The sequence below is a fragment of the Anser anser genome (genome assembly GCF_964211835.1).
Source record: "Anser anser genome assembly, contig: HAP1_SCAFFOLD_171, whole genome shotgun sequence".
In the NCBI taxonomy this organism is placed as follows: domain Eukaryota; kingdom Metazoa; phylum Chordata; class Aves; order Anseriformes; family Anatidae; genus Anser; species Anser anser.
Window position 1 is genome coordinate 19,969 of NW_028153528.1, and position 23,998 is coordinate 43,966.

General features: G+C 41.6%; 1 protein-coding gene across 1 annotated transcript; it reads left to right on the forward strand.

Moving 5' to 3' along the window:
• Positions 1-725: 725 nt before the first annotated feature.
• Positions 726-23,899, forward strand: LOC310891969 (uncharacterized protein; the record flags this gene model as incomplete). Its single annotated transcript, XM_083854175.1, has 4 exons — positions 726-771; positions 3,453-3,579; positions 5,200-5,743; positions 23,805-23,899. The coding sequence occupies exons 2-4, from the start codon at positions 3,529-3,531 to the stop codon at positions 23,897-23,899; spliced, it is 690 nt and encodes a 229-aa protein (XP_083710301.1). The 5' UTR covers positions 726-771; positions 3,453-3,528.
• Between the last annotated feature and the right edge of the window lie 99 nt (positions 23,900-23,998).

Here is a 23,998-nt window from a genome sequence, read left to right on the forward strand (position 1 = left end):
GCTGAGTTATCGGTTTTGATTGCTTTGGAGTAGATGGAGTCTAATAAATTTTCCATAAAATTAAATGGGCATCTCTTTCTGCGAAAACATCTGTGTTTCCAGTATCAGTCTGAGTGTACAAATGACCACGTGTTAAGTGTATGGGCTTCTTAGGCTGGAAATCAAAGTGGACAGTAATACTGGTTGCTTATTGCTTTTAACTCTTTCAATCTCTGTATTGTTTAGCCAGCACAATCTCCATTTGGTAAAGTTCTAAAATGAATGTAGCAGCAACTGCTTAGTTTTTAGGGGGGTAGAGGTTTTTTTTTTCCTTGTTTGTTCATAAATGACAGAAAACAGAAAAGTATGTCCCTTTTACGGGGTTGGTAAACACAAGTTTTGATGAAAACTCTCCCCCCCACATACACAATTTTTGTCATTTTGTTTAAAATAATTACTTTCTTTGTTAGAGGATTTGACAAATTTGATTTAGTGTTCTATCAGTTTGTCCTCAATGCTGAGTGAAGCAGTGTGCTTACTTTAGCCCCAAAATTTAACTGAACTGTACCCACAATGCTGAATTAGGGAACAACGTTAAGTAGGTGAGGTGTATTCAGGGCTATAAAATTAAAAATAAATAAATAAAATAAAAACCACAAAAAACCACATGAAGTGGTTGTTGGTACTTTGTGTATTCTGTACATATTCAGCTAAGTCTTGAACTAAACTTAACTTGCAGGGGATGAGAGAGAAGACTTTGCCTGCAGAACAGCGAGCAGAACCATCTGAAAGGTATGACATCTATTAATTTAAAACTTACTTGAAGGAAGAAAGACATCTCCTTTTTCAGTACAGTCTGCACCTGAAAGGTGGTGACAGTTCTCAGTAAAAGGAATGGGAAATCCAATGAAAATTTTGTATTTTGAGGGAGCTGCAAAGTCTGGATTGTGTTTGAAGATCAATAGAACTTTGAGAAAATTGTTGTTTTTATGAAAGGAAGGAAGATGAGCAAGAATAAAAGTACTGATACACCACTTTTTATCCCAAGTTTATCTTCTGAGTAGGATACGAAGATGGGAAACAAGGCACGTTATAATGCTGTATCCACAGAAAGGATCTTTGCTATTGGAGGCCTAATTTTTTCCTTCTACAGGAAATATGGCTCATTTTGTAGTTTGACTAAATCTGTAGCGTTACAAATTTTGCTTTGACAGATATTTCATGGTTTATAACTCAGTTTACTTATAACAAAATAATTTGTCCCTCCTAATGTTCCCTAGGGGAAAAGCTATTAGTTTTAGCTATTTAATTGCTTGCAGTTTGAAAGCTCTGTCCTAATGGGATGATTCTTTCTGAAGTATTCTTTAGAAGGTGAAGTAGGGGAAGTGAGTTACAGTTCAGGAGGATGTTTATTGATGTGTTTTTTTCTTTATTTTTTAAGCAAAAACATGGAGGAAGATTTATGATTTATTATTCTTTTTTTTAATACTCCTTTCATGATGAAGTTAATTGTCTGCTTTGAGTTCACATGAAGACCATGTGTTCTTTAGAATCATTTGAGGCCAAATGCTAACTCATCTCTAAAATAAAAAAAATCCAGCAGAATTAATTGAATTTCTTCTTGAGGAGACTGCTTTGTGTTATACTGCTTTCTTGGTTTAGGTCAAATGAGTTATCCTCCAGATAATATTGATGGCTCTTCCTTCTGGGCAAATGGTGTTTTGGGTAATAATGCTTGAGTTAAGAGACTTTGCACTCGGTTTTTAGGGGGTCGCTCTTTTCAAAGAACAGTAGCAGGGAATTTTGTTGACTCTATGCTCATCTGCCAAGCAATTCTTATGTGACCATGGGCATTCTTTGGCTTGCAGAAAGAACTCAACACTTTGTTTTGGCATCTAAAAGTTGGACTTCACAACAACCACCTTTTTAGGGGTGGAAGCGACTGGCTTTAAGGTTCTGGTACAGGTGCAATCAGGTGCTGGGTTGTAATTATGTTTTTTTCAAACTGTTCTAAATTGTCTCTGTTAGAACTCCTTTCTACTTCTCCATTTAGGAAGGAGATACAGCAAACTCATACTGCTTTTGATTTCGTTCACAAAGTTTATTGCAGTGCCCTACCTTTTGTTTGTAGAGTAGGTAGTGGTGGTAGTGTTTTTTGTGATGCTGGTCTCTGTTGGGTGCCATGTTCTGGAGCAGGAGCACCACACTGATCTGCTGGCAAGAGTCCCTTTGGACAGTTGAGTTGGAATACTCAGTAAATCTCTGGCCCACCAATGCTATATATCTATGTGTGTGTGTGTGTGTGTATATATTTTAAACCTGAGTCCAATTGTAGATTAGACTTGCTTGAAGGCTGACAATTGTCTTTGCCCCCTTGAAGCTCACAGGTGTTAACAGAAAGAGGAATATGGGCTGTTATGGGCAAGCGATAGTTGTCTGAATGAAGATCTATTTTGATGTAAGACTTTTTTCAGAATTCTAATGGATTGACAGTTTGGATTAGAGAAAAGTCTGAGCATCTGCCTTAGGGATCTGTCTTCCTCTATGCAGTTACAGTGCTAAGCAGGCTGTTGTCAAGTATTTGACAAGTTTAGACCAGTTCTCCTCCTCAGTATTGTGGGAGTTTGACCTGGTGTCTTCCAGTGCGATCTAATGCACTTCTGTACTGACTGACTGATTGGCTGCAAGATAAGCTTTGATGTCACGGTTTTTCCAGGCATACTTCATTTTCTTGCCATAGTACTTTTGTTAGAGTTATTCCCTATTCCACTTCTGGTTTGGGTTATTTTTTCCCCATTTCCTCTTGGATTAGGATATCTTTCTGGTTTTGAGCTAGGCTTTTTTAAGTACCAGAAAAACGCCTTTGTATGCCTTACAAAAGGGATCTGTATTCATGTCTGAAAAGACTTCTGGAATGTTGGCATACCCAAACACCTCTGCTGTTCCTGCTGATGGCCACATGAAAGCCAGAGCTGCTTCTGAAGCTTAGGCCATATTACCTTGCCACACAAGTCTGAGGCGTCCCTATTCTATCAGAGCTGTTGGCAGTGTTTCCCATGTGTATGTGTGCATATGTGCACTCTTTCTGTATTTTTGTGAGCTGTTCTTTTATATCCCTGCAAAAGATACACGTGCATCGCAGAATCAGAGAACCAGTCCTATTTAAAGGAAGCACTGGAAAATAACAATCTAAATCAGCTCTTCTATTTCAGGTCTTCTGGCTTAGTCATTGTTCCCGTGTGAACGGTGCACTTATGTATGTCCTTTTCATTGCTGCTGTTAATAAAGTTTTTCCTATTTAGAACATCAAGTATTTACCAGCGTTTAGCAACTTGTGAGACAGCTTTAGTTTTTTTCTGATCAGCAGGTTTCAATTCTAGGACTAATAACAGCTCTAATATCTTGAAAAAAAAATTTGGCTGGTAATTTTTTTTTCTCTTGTTTCCCCCAACTTCTGTACTGTCGTGTGCTAGCAATGTGACCAGCTACAAATTCAGTACTGCTGCGTCCAATGGTCTGTCTTCAGGAGTGAGTAGCGGAGGTGGCAAAATGAGAAGGGAAAGAGGAATACACTATTTATCAAGAGCTGTACAAGAACAGGTAAGTGACTCTTAAATTAATTGCTGTCACTGAGCTTACTGAAGTAACTAGCTAAGTGTGTCAGTTTTATTGCATCATAGTAAATTATAACAATACCGCTTTATTTTTGCATTGTTTTTGTTTTCTTGTGGGTTTCAGAGCAGGCTCCAATTGATTTCCTGTGTTTGAATACCTGAACTTTGCTTATGTAATTTTGAAATTTTTAATTCTCTTACCTTGGAGATTCTTCAAACTATAACATTTCTCGTTAGCAATTGAATGAATGAGTCCTAAGAAGAGAAGTTTTGGTGAAGGTTTGTATAGTTTTTCTACAGGAATGATACTTGAAACGAGTGCCAAGTATAAAAAGAAAAAAAAAGCTTAATTTTTGGTTTCATATTTAAGTCATACAGAAAGATACAGGCCAAGAGTGTGAAAAAGAGTAGTAGAAGAGAGCATTCTGCATGTCTGCTAACGATGACTCAGTTTTTGATACTCACCCAACTCATTGTGAGAGAGTTTTTTTCTCATTTTAATAGGAAAAATCTATTCCATAAAACTATGACCATGAATATTCAGATTATTTTTTCTTTTATTGGATGTTATATAAGCTGCCTGTAAGTTAATTTAAGTATTTACGTTAACATTAAGTATTTAATTAATATTAAGTTAATATTAAGTATTTAAGTTAATTTAAGTTTCAAATCATTAAATGGGACTTCTGGATGATGCAATATAAAGAAATCGTAAACACTGTTGTTTATTCCTGTAACGCAAATAAAATAATGGTCCAAATATCAAAAGTTCCATAAACTTTTCAAATCAAAACTGTGAAACAGATGTAAGCTACAGGATGCACTGAATATCAGTAGTACCAACTTACATCCCTGCCTAGTCATTTCTAAGTAGATCATGATAGTACTGTACAAATTTTGGTCAGATTTCCTATGCCATTTAAAACATAACTCATCCAATCTTAGTAATCGAATAAAGTAAGTGGCAGGGATGAAAATTGAAGTTGTTAAGAGGCTGTTTTCTGATTTTTATATTTGCATCCTGATACATGGTATAGACTGTATTTACCAGAACACAATCTTCAGTGCTGCTAGTCTGACTTTCTTTGGTGCTTTTTGTGTTTGGTTTGGTTGTTGAACCTACCTGCTTCTTTAAACATTACCTTTTTCCACGTTCACTGCTGTAGTGACTTTAGAAACTTTGGCAGCTATCCCGCCTAATTTTGCAAGAGGAACACTTTCTCACTTGTCTTGAGAGTGTACTCTTAATTGAAGCCATGCGAGGGTAGTTAGAAAGGATGATGCTTCTCCAGAGCTTTGATGACTAAAGTATAGAAAAGAAAGAAAAAAAATGTGATCTGTGCGTCTCTGTTCTGCACAGGTTTTGAGTTAACTTTCAGTGTTCTTGCTGTACAGTTGTTGAATAGAGTATAATGTGGAAGCAGGCCTGCCATAAATTAAAATGACGTGGTAGACAGAGGTGGGGAGATCGGGATTTCTTCTGGAAACTTGCTTTCTCTTAATTTGTATGGATTTTTGTTCTATTTAATTTTGTTAATAAATTGGGTGCGATGGGGTGAGAAAGTAGTATGTCTTGTATAAGAAAAATTAAAATTTGCAACTTTAGGAAGTGGAGGAACCAGTGCTACCGAACATACCCCTACTCATCAGTGCTGCATCGCTGCCTCAGTTCAATTCTAGTTTCGTTGGTAGTAGCGCTGTCTCAGCGTCACCGAGCGCTGTTTCAACAGCAGCAATGAGCACGGCAACTCCAGCAGCTGCGACGGGCATGGCAAATCCATCAGAGGTGGAGGGCATGACAGATCCATCAGAGGTGGAGGGCATGACAGATCCATCAGAGGTGGAGGACTTGACAGATCTATCAGAGGAGGAGGTGGAGGACATGATTTATACAACGGCGACGTCAGGCATAACGTGTTCAACAGTGCCCTCAGGCTTGACATGTCCAATAATGGCGGCGGGCATGCCATACCTGCTGATGACAAAGGACATATCAAGGTCAACAGCGGCAACGACAAGCGTGGCAAATTCAACGGAGGCGGCAGGCATGGCAGATGCAGCAGCGATGGCGGCGGGCAAGGTAAATCTTTATGCTATAAATAATGTTTACAATGAGTATACTGCTTTATTGCGAGTTGACTTTTTCTGTGGTGCTCATGAAACTAACAAATATTAGTTTCTACGCAGCTGAATGAATTGGGGTTGTATGCCAGTTTGGGGAAAAAGGCATAAATGTTTTGATTCTGCTTCTCTCAGTCTTAGAGCCTGCCAACTCCCATTTAACGTGATTGTATAACTGCTTCAAATGCTGTGGAAGTCTGCGGGGGAAGGGGGGTGTGGACTTTATGCCAAGTTATTTATAGTGGTTTTGGCAGGGGTAGAGTTAATTTTCTTCGTAGTAGATGATGCTGTGTTGCAGATTTGTGAGCAAAACAGTGTTGGTAAGGCACTGGTGTTTTAGCTGTTGCTGAGCAGTGCTTACACAGTGACAAGTCCTTTTCTGTGTCTCACGCTGCCCTGCCAGCGAGGAGGTCGGGGATGCACAAGAGGCTGGGAGGGCACTCAGCCAGGACAGCGGAGCCCAGAGGACCGAAGGGATATTCCACACCATTTAGCATCGTGCTCAGCAATAAATGCTGGGGGAAAGAAGGGGAAGGAGTGGGGAGTATGTACAGGGTTATGGCATTTGTCTTTCCAGGTAGCCATTACATGCGATGAGTCATTAATGCTACCTCAAATTTAACAACTTTACTTCTTTACTTCCAGTTCTTTTCCCTGTTCCATTTGGAGGGAGTGAGCGAGTGGCTGTGTGGTGCTTAGTTGCCTGCAATGGTTAAACCACAACTTTATTTAAGTTATTAAATTAGAGGTAACGTGGTCATATAAGCCTCACATAGAATGAGCCTAGGGTGCAATAATTGGCATATTATTGCAATAAAATAAACATTAATCTGTTCCAGAGTACTTGAAATATTTTTTGTACGGTTTGAAGTAGACAGCTGCTTTAACATGTTGAGGTGTTTGCTGAAGTTCTTGGAGTATCATTGGGCTGAGTTTGCCGTTCTTCAGCTTCCTGGCTTGCTTTTCCGTGCATTTAGACCTAAGTAGCATCTCCAGCTTTTCCTCTCAGTTTCTGGAATTTGGTTTTGAAGATATTGTCCTATACCCACTTGGAAACTTCCCTGTGTTTTATTATTACTTTTATCTGCAAAATAACTCAAACATCAGGTTTTTCGACGTCACTGCGGGACTTCTGTTGGGTAGTGAATTCAGGTAGTTGTTGCTCTTAAATATAAACCTTTAATTCTTTTGAAAATACAGATACAACCAACAAGTACTGTTAGCAGTCCTGAGTTTGCATTTTCATCTCCAGTTGTGAAATCTACTGAGGCAGAAGTGCTACCTACGTCTTCTGTAAGTAAAATAATAAAGGAGCTTGACTTTTTTTCTTAGGCATTTAGTAGGCTGTTGCAGAACACTAAAGCAGAATCTGCCTTGATGGAGAAAAGTATGTAGGCTTCTGGCTTATAATTTGTCATTCAGCATGCGTGCTACAAATGTGAAGAGCAGCTTTCAGATTTGGTTTTGTGTGTGCATTCGATTGGAGTTCCTGTGGCTTGAGAATCTGAAAAACCTCTCTTGTTCATAGCAGATTGGGTTTACATTTAGTGTTCCCGTTGTAAAATCGGCAGAACTTTCTGGACCCAGTGGTACTCCAGTGACGCCCTTTCTTACCCTAGGTAACTGAAACTTTAGCACTTCAGATCTGAAGTGCTGATTTTCCTTTTTTTCTTTATTAAATCTTCAATCTGTCCTGTCTGCGCATGCTAGCAATTCCAGGCAGTGTTGGACTTCTGCAGTATTTTTCCAGTGACAGATCTGCTTTTATATTTTTTTTTTGTTTTGTTGCTTTTTGTTTTGCTTGTAATCATAAAGCATTGCAAAGTAAGTAGAATTTGTGAAGATTCTTATGTGAGAAGCATGAAAGCTGGAAATTCTTGTTTCTAACAAAAGTGAGTATAATCTGCTCTAACTAGGTCACATTGTGAAAGCTGTTTTTGTTTTCTTTTGTTTCAAAAGACACCACCACCTCAACCAACATCAACACACAGAAAGAGGAGGTCAAAGATTTTGCTGGTGGTCCCTTCACCACTGCCCACGTCTTAAAGGAAGGAAGCGTCTTAGACGTTCTAAAAAATCCTGGAGAGATAATGAACTCCTTTTAAAAAGATGCTGCAAAAAATACGCTAGCATTTTTTATTAAAAAAAAAACAACACACGACTTATGGTTAATAGAGTATCTGCTATAAATATGAATGTAGGAGAGCATTACATTAAGCGCTGCGTTTGTTAGGGTGCATCTGCCCCCTTCTATTCTAAGTGGTGTTTGTTGCTGGAAGTAAAACTGCAAGATGAAAAGCAGATGGGTTGCATCTCCTTTACGTGTTAGGATGTAATTGTAAATGAGGTACTAAGAGAATTAGCCAGATAATCGGTGTTTCATTTTAAGTAAATACAATTTGTGGAATTGAAAAGGAAATGTTTGTAAAACTCAACACTCCTGTCCCACCTTCAGCCCAGGTGAAGAAAGAATAGGAAAGAGCTTCAGTTCCAAATACATGGCGAAAGCTGCGAATCTTTGGGCCTTAGCTTACAATGGCTCCTGTGGATTAAAATTTAAACTGCAAACAGAAGTGGAGTGTTTTACGTTAAAAACCCTTTTCTGAATTTTGTTTTTAAGCAATTGCAATTGTTTTCAACAGTTTCATAAAGTGTGTCTGTGGAAGAGATATCTTTTAAGAAAAAGGGCTTTATTGAATTTGATCTTTTCCCAAAAGTCTTCTTCTAACTTACATACTTGTGAAGAAGGCAGCACATTTCTCTACTGGAAAGAGCTAAGTGAGAGAAAATACATTGTGCATTTTGTTTAAGGAAAGACCTCTGAGTGAAGTGACATTCACTTTCTTTATCGGTTTAAAAGAAGCAGAATCTAAATCCACATTGTTCAAAGACTTCATTTTTGACTAAAAAAAAACCAACAAACAAACCACAAAACAACTATGTTCAAGGTAGATTTACAAGCAACTTGAGCTGCTGTTTAAGATGCATTTCCTTTAGTCTTTCTGTATTAGTAGCTTGTCTTTCCTGTTAAAATTGCCACCTTTTAAATAAGGAGTTGTCCTGTGTCCGATGCATTTTGAAAAAGATTATAGAAAATTAGACAGTTGTTCAATTGTCTTGAGTTTTTATTATTTAATTAATATTCAGCATCTGTGGGAAAATACCGCATGGATTGCTGCTCCGAGTACAAACTTCTGTACAGTTACTGGAGTAGATTTGAGTCATCTGCTACGGAAGGAGGAGCTTTAGAAATTTGATTCGATTGGGCATCGCGTCTTAATCAAATTGTATTATTTCCATTCCACGTTGGACTGTCAGATTTCAGTCAGCTACTGTCTGTTTGTACTTGTATCGACCAGTGAAAATGTTGATTTAAAGCTTGCTTGGAAACAAAGAGTTAAATGAAGCTTTAACGAAATGTTCTGTTGTGACCCAGTGCAGCAGATGAAATTTCATCCGTTTAGATAAGATTTCTGGGGACTTCCTGTTGCGCTCGGTCTGAATGTCTAGTTGTAACCATTGGCACCTGAGCTGAAATTTTTGCCCTCTAGTAAAGTCACTTAGTTACATGTAGTGAGGTGCTGCGCTAACAGGAAGACTTTTTTTTCTTGCTTCCTAGACTTTGGATTGTTGAAAACACGCTCTTCTACGTCTGCACAACCTACAACAAGCACAGTGGTTTATACTAGGCCTGCAATAACAACTTTTTCTGCAGGTAAAGAGACTTCTAAACAAGCATCGTACTGGCAATCTGATACATGTGACCCTTTTCTGCAAAACAAAGACATAAAGGACAAATGTGTAACTTGTCAAGCTACTAAAGCCTCAACAGTTGAGAGTATGAAACAGACAGTAAGTTCAAGTCAATGCGACACCTCAAAGCCAGCAGCGCCCCCAGCAGGGATGCTGGGCTTTGGAGACAAATTCAAAACAGTACCTGGAACGTGGGATTGTGATACATGTCTTGTCCAAAACAAACCGGAAGCTACAAAATGTATAGCATGTGAGACACCAAAACCTGGAACGGGAGTAATGCCTGCTCTGACATGACCAGTGGTCACAGACAGCTCGGTGACAGTGACATCCTCCTCGAGCAGCACTGACACAACAGCCACTCTGGGCTTTGGAGACAAATTTAAGAAGGCGAAAGGCTCTTGGGACTGTGGAATATGCCTTGTACCAAATAAGACGGAAGATAACAAATGTGTAGCCTGTCAGTCTGAGAAACCAGGTATGGTCCTTTTTTTCCTGTTGTTTCCATCCTAGCCTCTGTGAATCTTGTACAGAATAAAAGTACGTTGCATTTATGGAATATTTTAAGCAACACGATTCCCAGGTACGGTTGATGGGTTAGCGGCTGTCTGCAGGATTGGTTTACAGGCACTTCAGAGGTCTCAGCCCAGGTTCCAGCCTGTCGCATAAATTGAACTGATTGTGAAATGTATTAGTACGGAGCTGGATCAATGCAGATACCCCCGGCTTTGCAGCTGGTGAGGGAAGGTGGCTGAAGTGAGTGACTTAATTTAAAAACAACATAGTGATTTTTCACTGGCGAAAATGAGAACTCCATAGAAAGAGTTAAAAATGACTGCGTTTTTCTCTTTCAAAAAATAAGTAAAAAAAATTACAGAATGTGTCCAAAATGCCTCTACTCACCGTTTGTATGTAATTGAGGGGAGATGTGAAGCCAGATTTCAAGACAGTGTAGTCTTAACTAGTCTTAAGCTAAAGCAGAGAGATGCCTATGAAGGTCAGTGGTAGGCTTCAAGAAAGCGAGTGACCCGCTGGGTAACTTCTTCAGGGCAGTACTGGGTTGTTTCCCATTGTGTGTGACCGTAATTGATTTTGAGCGTGGTTGTATTGTTTTTAAAATACGATTCTAATTCTAACTTTGACTCTAAATGTCATTTAACATGCCATTACATCGAAAAACACCTGTGCAAATATATCGTGGAAGAAACAAATTAAGATGGACTAGACCGGGCTTTTGTAATCATCCTGTGCGGTAAGACTGAAATTTCATGAGGTAAGATAATGGATTTCAGACAGAGTTGATTCTCTTGGACTTCCAACCTCTGAGCGGTCAGTCGGCATCTTTGTCTGAGGCTCTTGCCATTGCAAGGAGGAATTTTGGAAATGAGGGGTTTACTGTGATCATGGTGCAGTGAATTGCACGGTTACGTTGCACTTGTCAGGAGGAAGAGCGATGCAAGTAATACTAGGATAAAAGTTTTCTGCGTGTGCCGTGGAAGGGAAGAGCCATTCTTGTCTTTCCGGTTTTGAATTTGAAGCGTTATCTTCTGCTTCTCTCTTAAAAGGCACCTTTTTTTTAAAAGGCACCTGTCAGGCCTCTTTATGGAGGTTACACTGTGGTCAACAGCAGCAGAAGCTTGTGTGCTGAACAGAGTTGTGTGTTGTTTGGAAGCTTTGAGTTCCACTCTGGTTTTTTTGTTTGTTTCTTTGTTTCTTTGTGGGTTTTTGGTGGCTTTTATTTTTTTCAGGGGCGGGGGGGGGAGTTGCGGAGTAGTTTTGAACATTTCTGTGGGATTTGACAAATCAAATTTAAAAGTTAATGCTCATTTTATAGTTCATGTTCAAACAGGATGGTTAACTGTCTTGTTTGTCTCACAGAGGGTCCAACACCTGTGACCAGTAGCAGTGCATCTGCATTTTCTGCTCCTTCTGGAGAATTTCTGGATTTAGACAAATTCAAGAAGCCTGAAGGAAGCTGGGATTGGGAGACCTGCTTGGTTCAAAACAAAGCAGAGGCCACGAAGTGTGTAGCCTGTGAAAGTGCAAAGCCAAGCACCAAAGCAGAGCTCAGAGGTAATACTTAATGATTAAAACGAGGATGCATATTCTGTGATTTATTTTTTGGTTTGCTCTGATTTTTTTTATTTTCTTACCTGTTAAGCACAATTATTTTTTCCTTTGAGGTGTGGCAAAATTATTCGTTTTTCCTGTAGGAATATTGCCTAGATAACTTCTGTTTCCACACTTTTCCCCAAGAATAAGTTTATCCTTTTTAGAGAAAAGCTTTCATTAATGACGTGCTTGTTCTTTACATGCCCTACACGTTGTTCATTTGGAGTTCAGACTAAAAACATGATCTTTCAAAGAAGTTCGTATACTTTTTAAAGCCAGGTGGTGGGCAGAAAACACAATTGTGAAAAGTTTTATGTAGAGAGGAAGCATGGGGTTTTCTTGTTTGTTTTACTGTTTGGTTGGTTGTTTTTTAAACAGTTTTGACTGGAAAGATCAGGACTAGAATGTAGTTCAAACCTTCATGTACTGCAGATACACCGTGGGTTACGGACTTGACATTCACTTATTTCTGCAGGTTTTGGTACTGCGACTGCGTCCACAAAATGCTGCCTTGCCATCATTTACATTCGGTGTTCACTCAGAGTGTTCAGGTGCAGAGTCTGCAGCTGCCTCACAGTTTATTTTGGGAAGGACAGAAGAGAAGCAGGATTCTGTCACTACTGCTGCTCCGTTAGTGTTTGGAAAGAAAGCTGACACTGAAGAGTCAAAGACACAGCCTATCTTTTCAGTTGGGAAGTCCGAGCGTACAAAAGAAGAGAGCACAGCAAAACCTATGTTCAACTTCAGTTTCGTTAAACCATCAGAGAAGGAACCTTAGCAAGCAAAGCCAGCTTTTTCATTTGGGGTCCAAACCAGTACTTCAGGTAAACAGAGTATCTTTTGTCTTCACTTGTGCGCTTATGTCCATCAAGTAAGACCTCTGAAACCATACTAGAAAAAATCTGCGGGATTTGATATGTTCATGTACTAGAGCTTTAGAAAAAGTTTAATTCCTATATGCAGCATGTCTTCTGTCCTGGTTATTGATACGTACGCAATTAGTAGCAATCCCTTTTTTGATCTCAACACTAGGTTTAGACAAAAAATTGCGACACCTTAAGGAACCTGTCCTGCATCTCATACAAGCACAGAAGTTGCAGTGTCTCAATGCTAGCAGTACAGTTGGTGGTAAAATCTTTAGTAGGGTGAAATAGAGGCCTCACACTTTTCAGAGAAAAAAAGAGATTATTCCCACATACTTGCAACTATGCTGCAGAGTGTACTGCTGTTACTCTAGTGCTACAAAGGTCCAAAAATCACTGAACAGTTATTAGCCAGTTTTGTATTCCTTTAATTTGTTGAAAGACTGCAGTAGAGGATTGAAGTTTTTATTGAGGATCACTGTGTGGAAAAATTCTGATTGTTAAATGTCATTTGTATGACTTAAGAACCGCGTTTTGGAGTACAGAATTCAGTATTAATTCCAGAAGGGGTAAGGGGAAGGACATTAGCTAGTAATCCCGAACAAAAGCAGTGTATAGAGCTATACTGATTTTAATCGCAGTATTCTTACAGTTGGTCTGTTACTGAACAGATATGTTTTGGGGAGATATGGTGGCCAGGGAGGCGTGTGTGTTTGTGTGCTTCCTCTTCTAGTTAAGGTTCTGGGGTCTGGTTTAGTCAGGAAAATTCGATGAGGCACCTTGTGTAAAAGGAAATGTTAACCAGCATTTTTCAACACGGTGTAGTCCCTTAAAAGTGTCATAGATGAAAAGAGGCCATAACCGCTGGGGGAAAAAGTTAGTGGGAAACTGAGAGCAGGATCACATTCAGTAGTGAGAGAGCAGCAGCCTAGGGAAAGCTGATGAATGACTGTAACAGATAGTTCTATTTTAAGTGTAAAACAACACTCAGTACTTTATAATGGTGGTCTTACCAGAGGGTTCTTCTCCATGGCTCCTAAAAGCACGTCTTGAAGGCATTCGAGTGCAGTGAACTTAAGCTGTAAGAGTTGGGCTGGTAAGCTTGGCCTGATTTGAAGCTGTAGGCACGGGGCTATAATTTCTGAACAGGCTACAAAAGAAACTGTACCACTGTGCTTTTCAGTGCTCCGTTTAGCAAAGCCATCAAATTGTTGCAGGCAATTGATGTTGTTCTTCTAAGAGCACCTGAAAGATATTTTTGTTTGAAGAGTTCAGAGGTACCGGTTAATACTGGTTCAGATAATTACAGCCAGCTCTTGGTGTTTGTGACCAATAAAGTTTGTGGCTCCAAAAGGAGTGGGTTAGTGCTAACTGATTAACTGCTGTATATGCAGAAATATGGAATCTGATTACTTATGCAGAGAGCACTTAAAATGTATTGTTTTGCTGGCTCTCAGTGAGTTGCATCTTAATGCTACCAAGGAATAAGCTTTTTGCTTCTGGCCCAAGTTTTTTAATTTGGTGAAAGCCTTTTCTGTGCACGTGCGCATGCCAGAGAGGTTGCTTAAGTAATAGAAGCTATAGTAGCTGCTATCTTCTGTTTTTTGTAGAAGACAGAAACTGAATTCGTTAGCTTTGTAACTGTTATGCATACTAGAATTGGTTTTCTCCCTTTTGAAAATAGTAGAGGGTATGCCTATGACAGATTTGGTGAGCAAGGTGATCAGATGAGGGCACTGCAAGACTGCCAGAACGCACCAGGTCTGGGGGGAAAAGGAATCCGGCTGAGCATAGGAATTTCTAAAAGGTAACCAAGGAGTTGTGCATTGATACAGTTATTCTAAATAATCAGATTCTTGTAGCTCTGCCTTTGGAAAGTCTGTGGCCCTTGCTGTAGTGGCTGCACACAGGATGCAGTCTACAAAACCAGAAATGCAGAAGTCCTATGTTTTGACTCCCTGGATTCATCAACCTGCTTCAGGATGGCTGGGGGAATCCAACTGTTAAGTCTAGCCAGACAGCGCAGCTTGGGCTTAGCTGCCATTGCAACCAGCCTTGTTTCTCAACAGTAGCAAAGCTGAATGCATTGGTAAATATTTTCAGGTTTGGGCCTGTATAAGGTAGAAGGGACAACAAGTGGTTTTATATGCTAGGGAGTTCTTGTTCTTAGAGCTTTCCCTCTAGTTTGAGAGAAGCACATAACTAGTTTTACAGTGGGTTGACAGGAAAGAAGTGGGGGGAAAAAATGGGAACGCAGGGAGATAGCCAAAGGCGTTATTACTAGAACAGGTTTAGAATGCTATTTTTTGCTTTTCATGAGCTTAGGGCAATGGGGAGTTTAAAGCTTAGCACTTCCTGAGAGGGTTTCTTACTCTACCGGCTCAGTTCTATCACTTATTTAAGGCAATTCAGGTCTCTGAACGGTTAAAGAATTGATACCAAATTTGATGAACTTTGATCCAGGATACTGACAAAACAGGACTTCATATAAACAATTTCAGTATGTTCATGAGGTTAGCTTGTGTGTTCTGTTAAATAGTAAAAAATGACACTTCTGTTTCTGTTTACCTAGCATAATTCTGCAAATGTTGCCTCCTTCTGCTTTAGAATGGAAATGCTCTTCTCCAAGAGAGCACTGTCCAAACTTCTTTGCCAAAATTTTTTGATTAAATTAATATTGTTTTATTTTGAAAACAAGAATAAGCCACAAACATGTTTTCTTGCTTCGGCTATCCAGAAGAACGTCAACAGTATTTTCAGATTTTCCTTCCCTACACAACTGTATGTAGGAAGAGTGCAGTTGGAAGCAGAAGACGTAAGATGATGTATCTTCTGTTTGTTTACTACAGTAACAAGACAATGGATTACCTCTTTATTAGAACTTGTGTAGCTTTGCAGTATTGAAACAAATGTAGGTATTAAAATACACATCAGTAATACGTTTCTGAATGGCTGAGTACCGTGCTCTCTTAGCATTGAAATACCCAGCCATTGGATTAGTTTGTCCCTCATGTTTGCTTAGTTTGGAAGCTATTTCAGAATGCCTTCAGCTTGTATTCTTCCCCAAAAGCATAGAACTCACTTCTCTGCATCCCCAATTCAAGTCAGAGAAACTGGGCACTGCAAACACAGGAGGTCTGCCTGTACAGAATCAGTGAAGACAAGTCTAAACAGCGGATTTTTTTGAATATGCAGCTGGGTTATCTGAATGTTCTTTATGCAGTGTACCTCAGTTTTAGTACAGATAGCACTTGTCTTGGTTCTTGTCATTAGTCTGAAGCTGCCCCTGAGAAAATCTTGAAAGGGAAAGTAGTGAAAGCTAATCAGCTGGCCCTTTCTTCTTAAGAACCAGTGTATTTTGTAATGCTCCCACTAATAATAAGGCGTCATGCTGAAGAATCGCGATTGTGTTGTTAAGCAAGACTGACTTCACCTGAGCGGTATAGTTGGCAGCTGTTGAATGTTTAATGGACTTTAAACAAACAAAAAAACTGAGCACGTGGAGGTAGACATGGCAAACTGACAGGCAGCGTCAGATGCTTCTTTGAAATGGATAATCTGACTCCATTCACTTCTTTCTGGAAATAAGATCTAGTAATTAACCAAACAAAAGATAGAAGGGTTAAGACTGCATCTTTAAAGCAGCTGTGCTTGATAAATGTCTCTGGTCTTAAATCAATCTTTAGCAAAGCACAGAGACATAGCAGCAGCTTGCTTATGCCAACGCTAAAAATACTTGATGTGTACAGGTAACCATGTCAAGGCTCTGGAGTTAATCCATGAGAACAATTCCTTCTGGTATTGGCAAAGGTGAGGATGCTTGCTTCTATAGAAATGAGATTTTGAGCTGTGACTTAAGCTGTCACTTAGGTGACTGTTTAGGAAAGCTTCCTTTTAAGCTTTGAAGTATGTAAGCTGACAAATTGTTTAAGTTCAGAACTGGGTTTACAGTCTCTTGTTCTCTGACTGTATGCAACTTCTCATGTTTCAGACTGAAAGCAGAATTGCAGCGGTACCAGTCATACAACCATAATGATTATTGCCAAGATTACCAGAACTACTACTCGCAGAGGAGTTACGATGCTTACGCTGACTACAACTACAGCTCCTATGCTCCCTGTGACAGCATGCAAGCTGTTGGAGACTGCTCTTTAGGAGATTCTTTAATGGCTCCAGCTGTTTTTGAGGTAAAGATAGTGCACGCTTGCTGTAAAGAAAATATTTCACAGATAATACGTTGTACAGATTTGTGTGAATCAGCAAAAAGAATCCGAAGTTGAAAACATGCTTTCTGCTTAGTGTGAAGTTAAAAGAGCAGATTCCATTCAGAGGTGTTTGTATTTAAGTGCTTAAATAGTAAATCCATAGAATTAGTGATTTATACACCATTATTTGTTCACGCATACCAAAGAATGGTTTTGACAGCATAATTGCGTACGCTTCTTCTGTTCCTGTTCTTCTGATTTGCTTTGCTTAAAGCAAATTAAACAGTTGTTGTAAGTGGTCTTATGTAAGTGGTCAATTTATTAGTTGTGACCTCCGGAGGTCCCTTCCAACCTGTACTGTAATATTGGCTTTCTTCTAAAAATAAGTAGATAAAATGCCATCTATCCTTGTAGTTGTAGGAAGAAGGAATGGGTTGAGACTGCAGCACTTTGAATCTGTGATGCTTTCTGAAATGAGTTATGATTAAACTTAGCCTTTTCTGTCTTTCAGGAATCTTCAGTTATGACTGCAATCGGTGATGACCTAATTACTGACGGTAATAAGGGTTCTATCATTGTCACTTGAGTTTAGCCATCCTTGTGCCTTTTAACAATACAAGCCAACCTCTACTGGATGAAGAACATCTTGAAAGTTCAGCTGAGGTCAAACCTCTGTGGGGTTGATCTGCAATCAGCTGGGGTTTTAAAGCTGATACAGCGTACACTGACCGCATCAAGTAAAACGGGACACTGTCAATGCTTCGCAGCAGGTTTCTTGTACCTGTGCCTTCATTCCCATTTGAAAATGGTCTAAGACAGAATTTTGTTCTTTGTATTGGTTCCGCTAAACAGATTTTATATTAGAAACTCAGTAATATGCAAAAGCTTTGTTCTCCACCCTGAGGTAAAAGCTTATGTTGCAGATTCCAAAAGGAGGATTCAGCTTGCACTTACAAATACGGTACAAAACATATTTGTGTCCTGGAAGGTTTGCAAAGTTCCTCACGTGGAGGCATTTTGTGTTAGTGTTTAGAAACTATCCTATGTAACGTGTATTGCCGTAGAAGTGAATTAAATGACTCTTGGGAGGGTTTCATGGCTGATTATCCTTAAACGTTATCTTTACTATCTTAAACATTGTCTTTGTCTTTATCTTGAAAGACAATTCTAGTCCCAGCCTTCTAATATACAAATTCCCAAAAGTTGGAGTTGTGAGGCTCAAAATTTTAGAGGACTAAATACCTCACTAAAATTAGTAGATCTAATAGCTTATTACACTTAGCTTAAAATACATTTTATTAGCCATTTCACGTGAAGTTTTTTTGCGTGCATGCCTCAGATTTGATACTTGGACTTACCAGGCTTTTATTTTCAGATCCACAGCTCTACTTGGATGTTGATGAAATGAACAGACAATTCACGGAGACAAGCGAAGAACTCTACGATTCACTCATGAATTGTCACTGGCAACCTCTGGATACGGTCACTTCTGAAATCCCCTCTGCTATTTAAGTGTCTTCTAGAGCATGACCGTTAGGACCAAAGTGCTAAAACTACATTTCTTCTACATTATTCTAGCTCATAAGTTTTAAAGCACAATGATAGGTTGGGTTTTTTTTGCTATGCTTTTGACAGTTTCTGTAATCTTTTTGTTCATCACTCTCTTGGAGCACCATGAAGTCATGTAAATATTCGAGAAATGTAAAGAGGTAAATGGGGTCTAAAGATAGACTTGCCTGTGTAAATAAAAAATTTGTTTCTGCAAACCTGCCAGCAAGGGATTTTACTTGTACCTGTGTGCAGCACGTTCTCTTCCGGCTTATGGAATTTAACAAGGTAGTAAGGGTATTTCATCTGTCTTTATTTTTATATGGGCATTAGGACACAAGCAAAATCTAGCTTCCCCTTGTTTTCCTGGTTCCTTAGGTAAGCGACAAGCCAAGCCTTTCATGTGCTTGCTTAGACTGGAAGTATGTATGGGAGACACTCACAGGCCTTGCTATGGAAACACCTGTGCCCACTTTTTCCTGCAGGCTGCTGGCTCTAACTGTACTACTGATACATGCTAGGTCAGCTAAAATTGGCTTATAAATAGGGTATGTTAAGCATATGGAAGTGTAGACTTCAACTGCCATAGCTACAAACATCCCGTGGAATGAGGATGATGTCTGCTGGCACTCTCTGCATCAGCATTCAGTTTTCCCTTGCCCTTCTTACTGTTAGACTTCTCAGCTGACGCTTTACAGCGAAGAAATTGCTACAACATAATCCGTGTTCTTAAACCTAAAAAAAAAAAATCTTGGAGAAAACAACTTGCTGGTTTTCCCTCCTTGCTGGCAAGGAGAAAAATAGTCCACCAGGAACAACAAAAAAATCCTAGTAACAGCTCCTTAAGTTATACCCTCTGCTACCCTCTCTGATTGCTCTGGTCTTCCTTCATTCGTGGTAATGAAGTTTTTAAAGCTCTGGTAGAAGGATGACAGCACTCAAGTCAAAGGAGATGAGAGCAATGAGGAAAGCTTTGCTTTAAGCTAGAGCAGTCTTGCGAGTTGCTGCCTTTATGCTGTTCTTATCTTGAAGGGTACAGAGTCTTTTCCAGTCATAGGGACTCCATAACCCTATGAGTATGGAGAAATAGTTGCTAATTAACAGTGTGTATAATAAGTAAGTGAGGCTGGAAACAAAAGAATATTCCTCCAAGAAAAAAAAGGAAGCAGAAATTACTGTACTTAATAGCTGGGGAAGCTGTTAAAGCTAGTTGACACAGTTCTGGTACTGCCGTGTGTGTTTTGGGGGCAACATAAACCATAATTGCTGTGATGGCAGGTAAGAATCCAATTCTTTTTTATGGCTTAGTGTAGTCAGTGAAAGCAGTGGTCCTAAGCTGCATGCTGTTCTTAAATGTAATGCAAATTCTCTTTTGTGACTCCTCAGTACTTCCAGGTTACTTGTAGCTGATCACCAGCAACTGCTTCTGTTAGCTATTAGCTGTTGGGTTTTTGCTAGGAATACTTTCAGTCCTGAATTGAAATGATGACATCCTGAAACAGAAGAGGCTCTTGGAGTATTGTAGGAAGCACATTCTTCCTGGTTCTAGTGCAGGTGTACACGTAGGAGGAGGCAGAAGGCAAAGAACCTCACATAGGTGGAGGGGGTGAGGTGGCATCACAGTTAGAGCTGTTGCAGTTAACTCTTCCCAAAGCATGAAAGCAACGTGGCTGGGAACAGGGATTTGTTGGGTTGCTTCTTTGTGTGAGCCAGGGAGTCTTTTGAGGGGCAGATTAATAAGAATATGACACAAGGTAGAGGTGCAATAGATGAAGCAAAGAATCTGGGTGGGAAAAGGGTTGCTTGTACGTGTCTATGGAATTGTTTCAGGGGACTGAGCTGGGGCAAATTCAAGATAATAGATGCAGCCTCCTTGAATTTGGATGGCAGTGCTGAAGCTTCAAAACCTTACAAGGTTTGATGCCACTGCAATTGTAGTGCATAGCTGTGGTACTTGAGCTCAGAAGTGCAAACTGCACAGGATTTTTTTATCTATTTTCTTCAACGTGAGCAGCAAAACATCTTCCAGGAATGTGCCTGGGTGCTACGCTGCTTTGACACGGCTTGCTTTGCATCACCAAACACAGTAGTTAGGTTGCATCGAGTACTTTGTGGAAACATTCATTGTGTTGTCACCCAGAAATGGGATGCTACAGATATGTGTTGGCCCGGCAGTATCAGTGCTGTTTTTTGGCCTTTGAGAGGTTGGTCCATAACATGTGACCTGTGTAACGAGAGGCCCACATAGATTGGTGACTTCATTAAGTCTGATGCTGTGGTGGTGTGTGACCCAAGGCCCTGAACGTCAGAAAATCAGGCTGTGGCCACCTATTTTATGCAGACTTTGCCTATTAACAAGGTCTCTACACTGTACGTTAGAGACGTGCGCCTCCTTTTCCGGACTAGATAGCGAAAATACCAGTTTTGTAGTTCAGTGAATGAGATTGGTTGGGCTGTTTGTTCTCCAGAGCTGAAAAATGTTGGGAGTGTATTCTCTTGGAGTCCACAGAAATGAAAATGATGAGAGGAAGAGAACGTTGGTTGCAGCCCGCGTGCTGCTGTTATAAAGTAGTTCTCTGATGTCTTTTTCCCTCTGCTGAGACTTATCAGCCTATCGTCCTTTCCTGTTAGGAGCGCATACCTGGCTTGGGATGGTGTGCGCAGGGCAGATTCTTTACCGTAAGAGCACAGTGAATGCCAGACTTCTTCCTGTACTGCCGTGTTAACCGTGAGTCACAAATTCAGGAAGCAGTGATTGCATCGGAACTGCTAGAATGCTTTGCGGAGTCTTTTTACTGGGTAAACTTCACAGCTGCAGTTACAACTTCCAGCCTGTGTTAGCTGAACACATCGTACTGGTGCCCGCCATCAGTTTGACAAAGATGGGATTGCAGTAGGAACTTGCTTTTTTCCTTCTTTTTAATTAAACAAGTCTTTGAAGCAACTTTTCCAACACCGCCATACTTCACTTCTTCCAGTTATTTTCTGTTTTACTTAGCTGAAATGTTTTTTTTTCTTCCAAGCTTGAGGAAGTTTTCTACAAGAATGTCCCGTAATGATTTCATAAACTCTTTTCGTTGTACCTAGCTGCAACAGAGAGTGCTTTTATTCAAAAACCTGCTGGTTTTCTTTTCCAAGAAGTAGTGGGGTTTTTCCTATCTCTTCACTGATGGGAAAGGCTGTAGGACAGTAGCTTGAGGGGCTGCTAATGCTGTCATCAGTGAGCCGGGAAGAGGCAGGAGTCCGAAACGGGTAAAAAGTACTTAAAAGGATACCAAAAGAGTAAACGGTACTTAAGCCGTGGATGTTTCTTTTTGCAGGGATGCTCTGGACCAACCGCTTCTTTCTAGCGCTACCTCAAAGTAACTTGCAGATAGAACTCACAGGGAAGGTTGATCAAATGGTGATGATCGCTGTCATTCTGCTGGACACGCAGATACTTGCCTTTCGTTTTGGCTCATTTTTAATACCAATTAACTTCAGTGCCTCGCGTTAATAGACACCGTTTGACTGCATCGGCAAATGTTTCTGAGTCGTGAGTGTCGTTAAAGGCCTGTCACCTGTTGTGGTTTAACCCGGCTGGCAGCTAAACACCACACAGCCGTTCGCTCACCCTCCCCCCTCCCTCTCTGGGATGGGGGAGAGAAACGGGAAAGTGAAGCCGGTGAGTTGAGATAAAGACAGTTTATTAAGACAGGAATATAATAATAACAATAATAGTAATAATAGTGATAATGGTAATAGTATTAATAATAATAATGTGTAAGAAAACAAGTGATGCACAACGCAATTGCTCACCACCCGCTGACCGATGCCCAGCCTATCCCCGAGCAGCCGGCCCCCCACCCCAGCCAGCCACCCCTATGTATTGTTTAGCATGACGCCAGATGGTATGGAATACCCCTTTGGCCAGTTTGGGTCAGCTGTCCTGGGTCTGTCCCCTCCCAGCTCCTGCTGCACCCCCAGCCTGCTCGCTGGCAGGACAGAGCGAGAAGCCGAAAAGTCCTTGGCCTGGTGTAAACACTGCTCTGCAACAATTAAAACATCAGCATGTTATCAGCGCTCTTCTCATCCTAATCCAAAACATAGCACCCTACCAGCTACTATGAGGGAAAATTAACTCTGTCCTAACTGGAACCAGGACAAACTGCTTCAGCACTTTTGATCTTTTACAAACTCAGCTAAATTATTTAAGTTCTACTTTGGGCACCGTGTTCCTTCATCAGCCAGGATTTTGTGGATAGAGTTGAGTCTTCTTATCACGCGAGGCCAATAAAACAACTGAGTAATTTAAACCTTTGTGGCTGCTCCCACCCCCAACACTTTCCCATTCCCATGACGACTTCTCATCCCCCAAATGACTTCTCACCCCCAGGTCTCACTCGGGGACCCACCACCCGCAGCCGCTCCCCATCAGGAGCAGACATCCCCAAACCAATTGGCGACGCGGGCAGCGGCAGAGGGCTGCGTTCAGCCCCCACCCCCCCACCCCCCCCCGCTGACCGATGCAGGAAATAAGTGCAGGCAGAGGCTTTGCAGGGTGGAACAGTTTGTAATTTATTCCCGGGGTAATTAATTGTGGCTGCCACCCCCAGCCCGTCCCCAGGTGAGGCCCGGCCGCCTGCTCAGGCGGGGGGCCCGGCCTGCCGGCCCGTGCGGTCTCCGGCCCCCGGCTCCTCCTGCCTGACCCTATGCAGCCAGGACGTGTCCCCGACGTCGTCGTCCTGCTGGGACCTTGGCAGTCTGCGCCCCACCTGCCCCGCGTGCCAGGAGAAGCTCCTGACGAGCTCTCCTGCCATGGAGGGGCTGCGCTCCCTGCGCCGGGGCGAGACGCTGCGGGAGCGGTAGCTGGAGGGGCTCGTCTGGCGCTGCTGCTGCTGCTGCCGCTGCCCCAGCCGTGCGTTGCGCTGGAACCTCCTGCGTGGTCGTCGGGCCAGGCGCACGATGCCAATGATGTGCCCGCGGCACAGCGGGCAGGTGTCTCTTTCGGCAGCCCAGACGTGGACACACTCCAGGCAGAAGATGTGCCTGCAGGGGTCGATGCGAGCCGCGCTGGACATGCGCTCCAAACAGATGGGGCACGTCTCCTCCTCGGGGGCCTCCTCTGGCTGCCGCCGTGGCCGCCAGCTCATGATGCCTGTGGCCGCCGCAACGTGGAGCTGGTTTTCGTCTGGGGGAGGCTGCCCTGGTGCCAGGCACTTAGCAGCAGCCTGGGGTCTTCAGCACCCCCCGGGTCGCCGGCAGGACCTCGATGCCTTGCGTGTCGCTGTCTGGATCTCGACGCTTGGCGTGACACCAGCAGGACTACTGCAGATAGGAGCAGGAAGAAAACATTGCAGCAGCAAAGAGACATCAGCTTTCTAGGTTCAACCAATTGTCTAGAGTACTGTAGCGGTAACTGTTCTGTGTATGGATTGCAGACATTGCCGTTAGAATGGCAAATCTGCTTGTGGTAGGTTATACATGGCAAGACCGCGCTTAGGACAGATGAGGCAGATAGATGTCTATAGATTTGAGAACATTACCGAAGGACCTCGATGGCTCGGGTGCAACAGCAATGGCTTCGCGTGTGCCTCTCGGCACACCTCCGCCTCTCTCTTTCCTTCCAGCCTTAGGACCTCGAGCTTTCGATACCGCCAGCTGGACTGGCCGCAGGCGCGCCGCTCAGGGCATTTATAGCCAGCCACCTCTTGTGAGGCAATAGGGTGACATCACCAGGGTCTCGGGGTGCCCCTGTTGGCAGCACTGACAGAGATCACCTGACTGTTGCGAGAAAATGCTGATGTGAGATGGCTGCTCCATG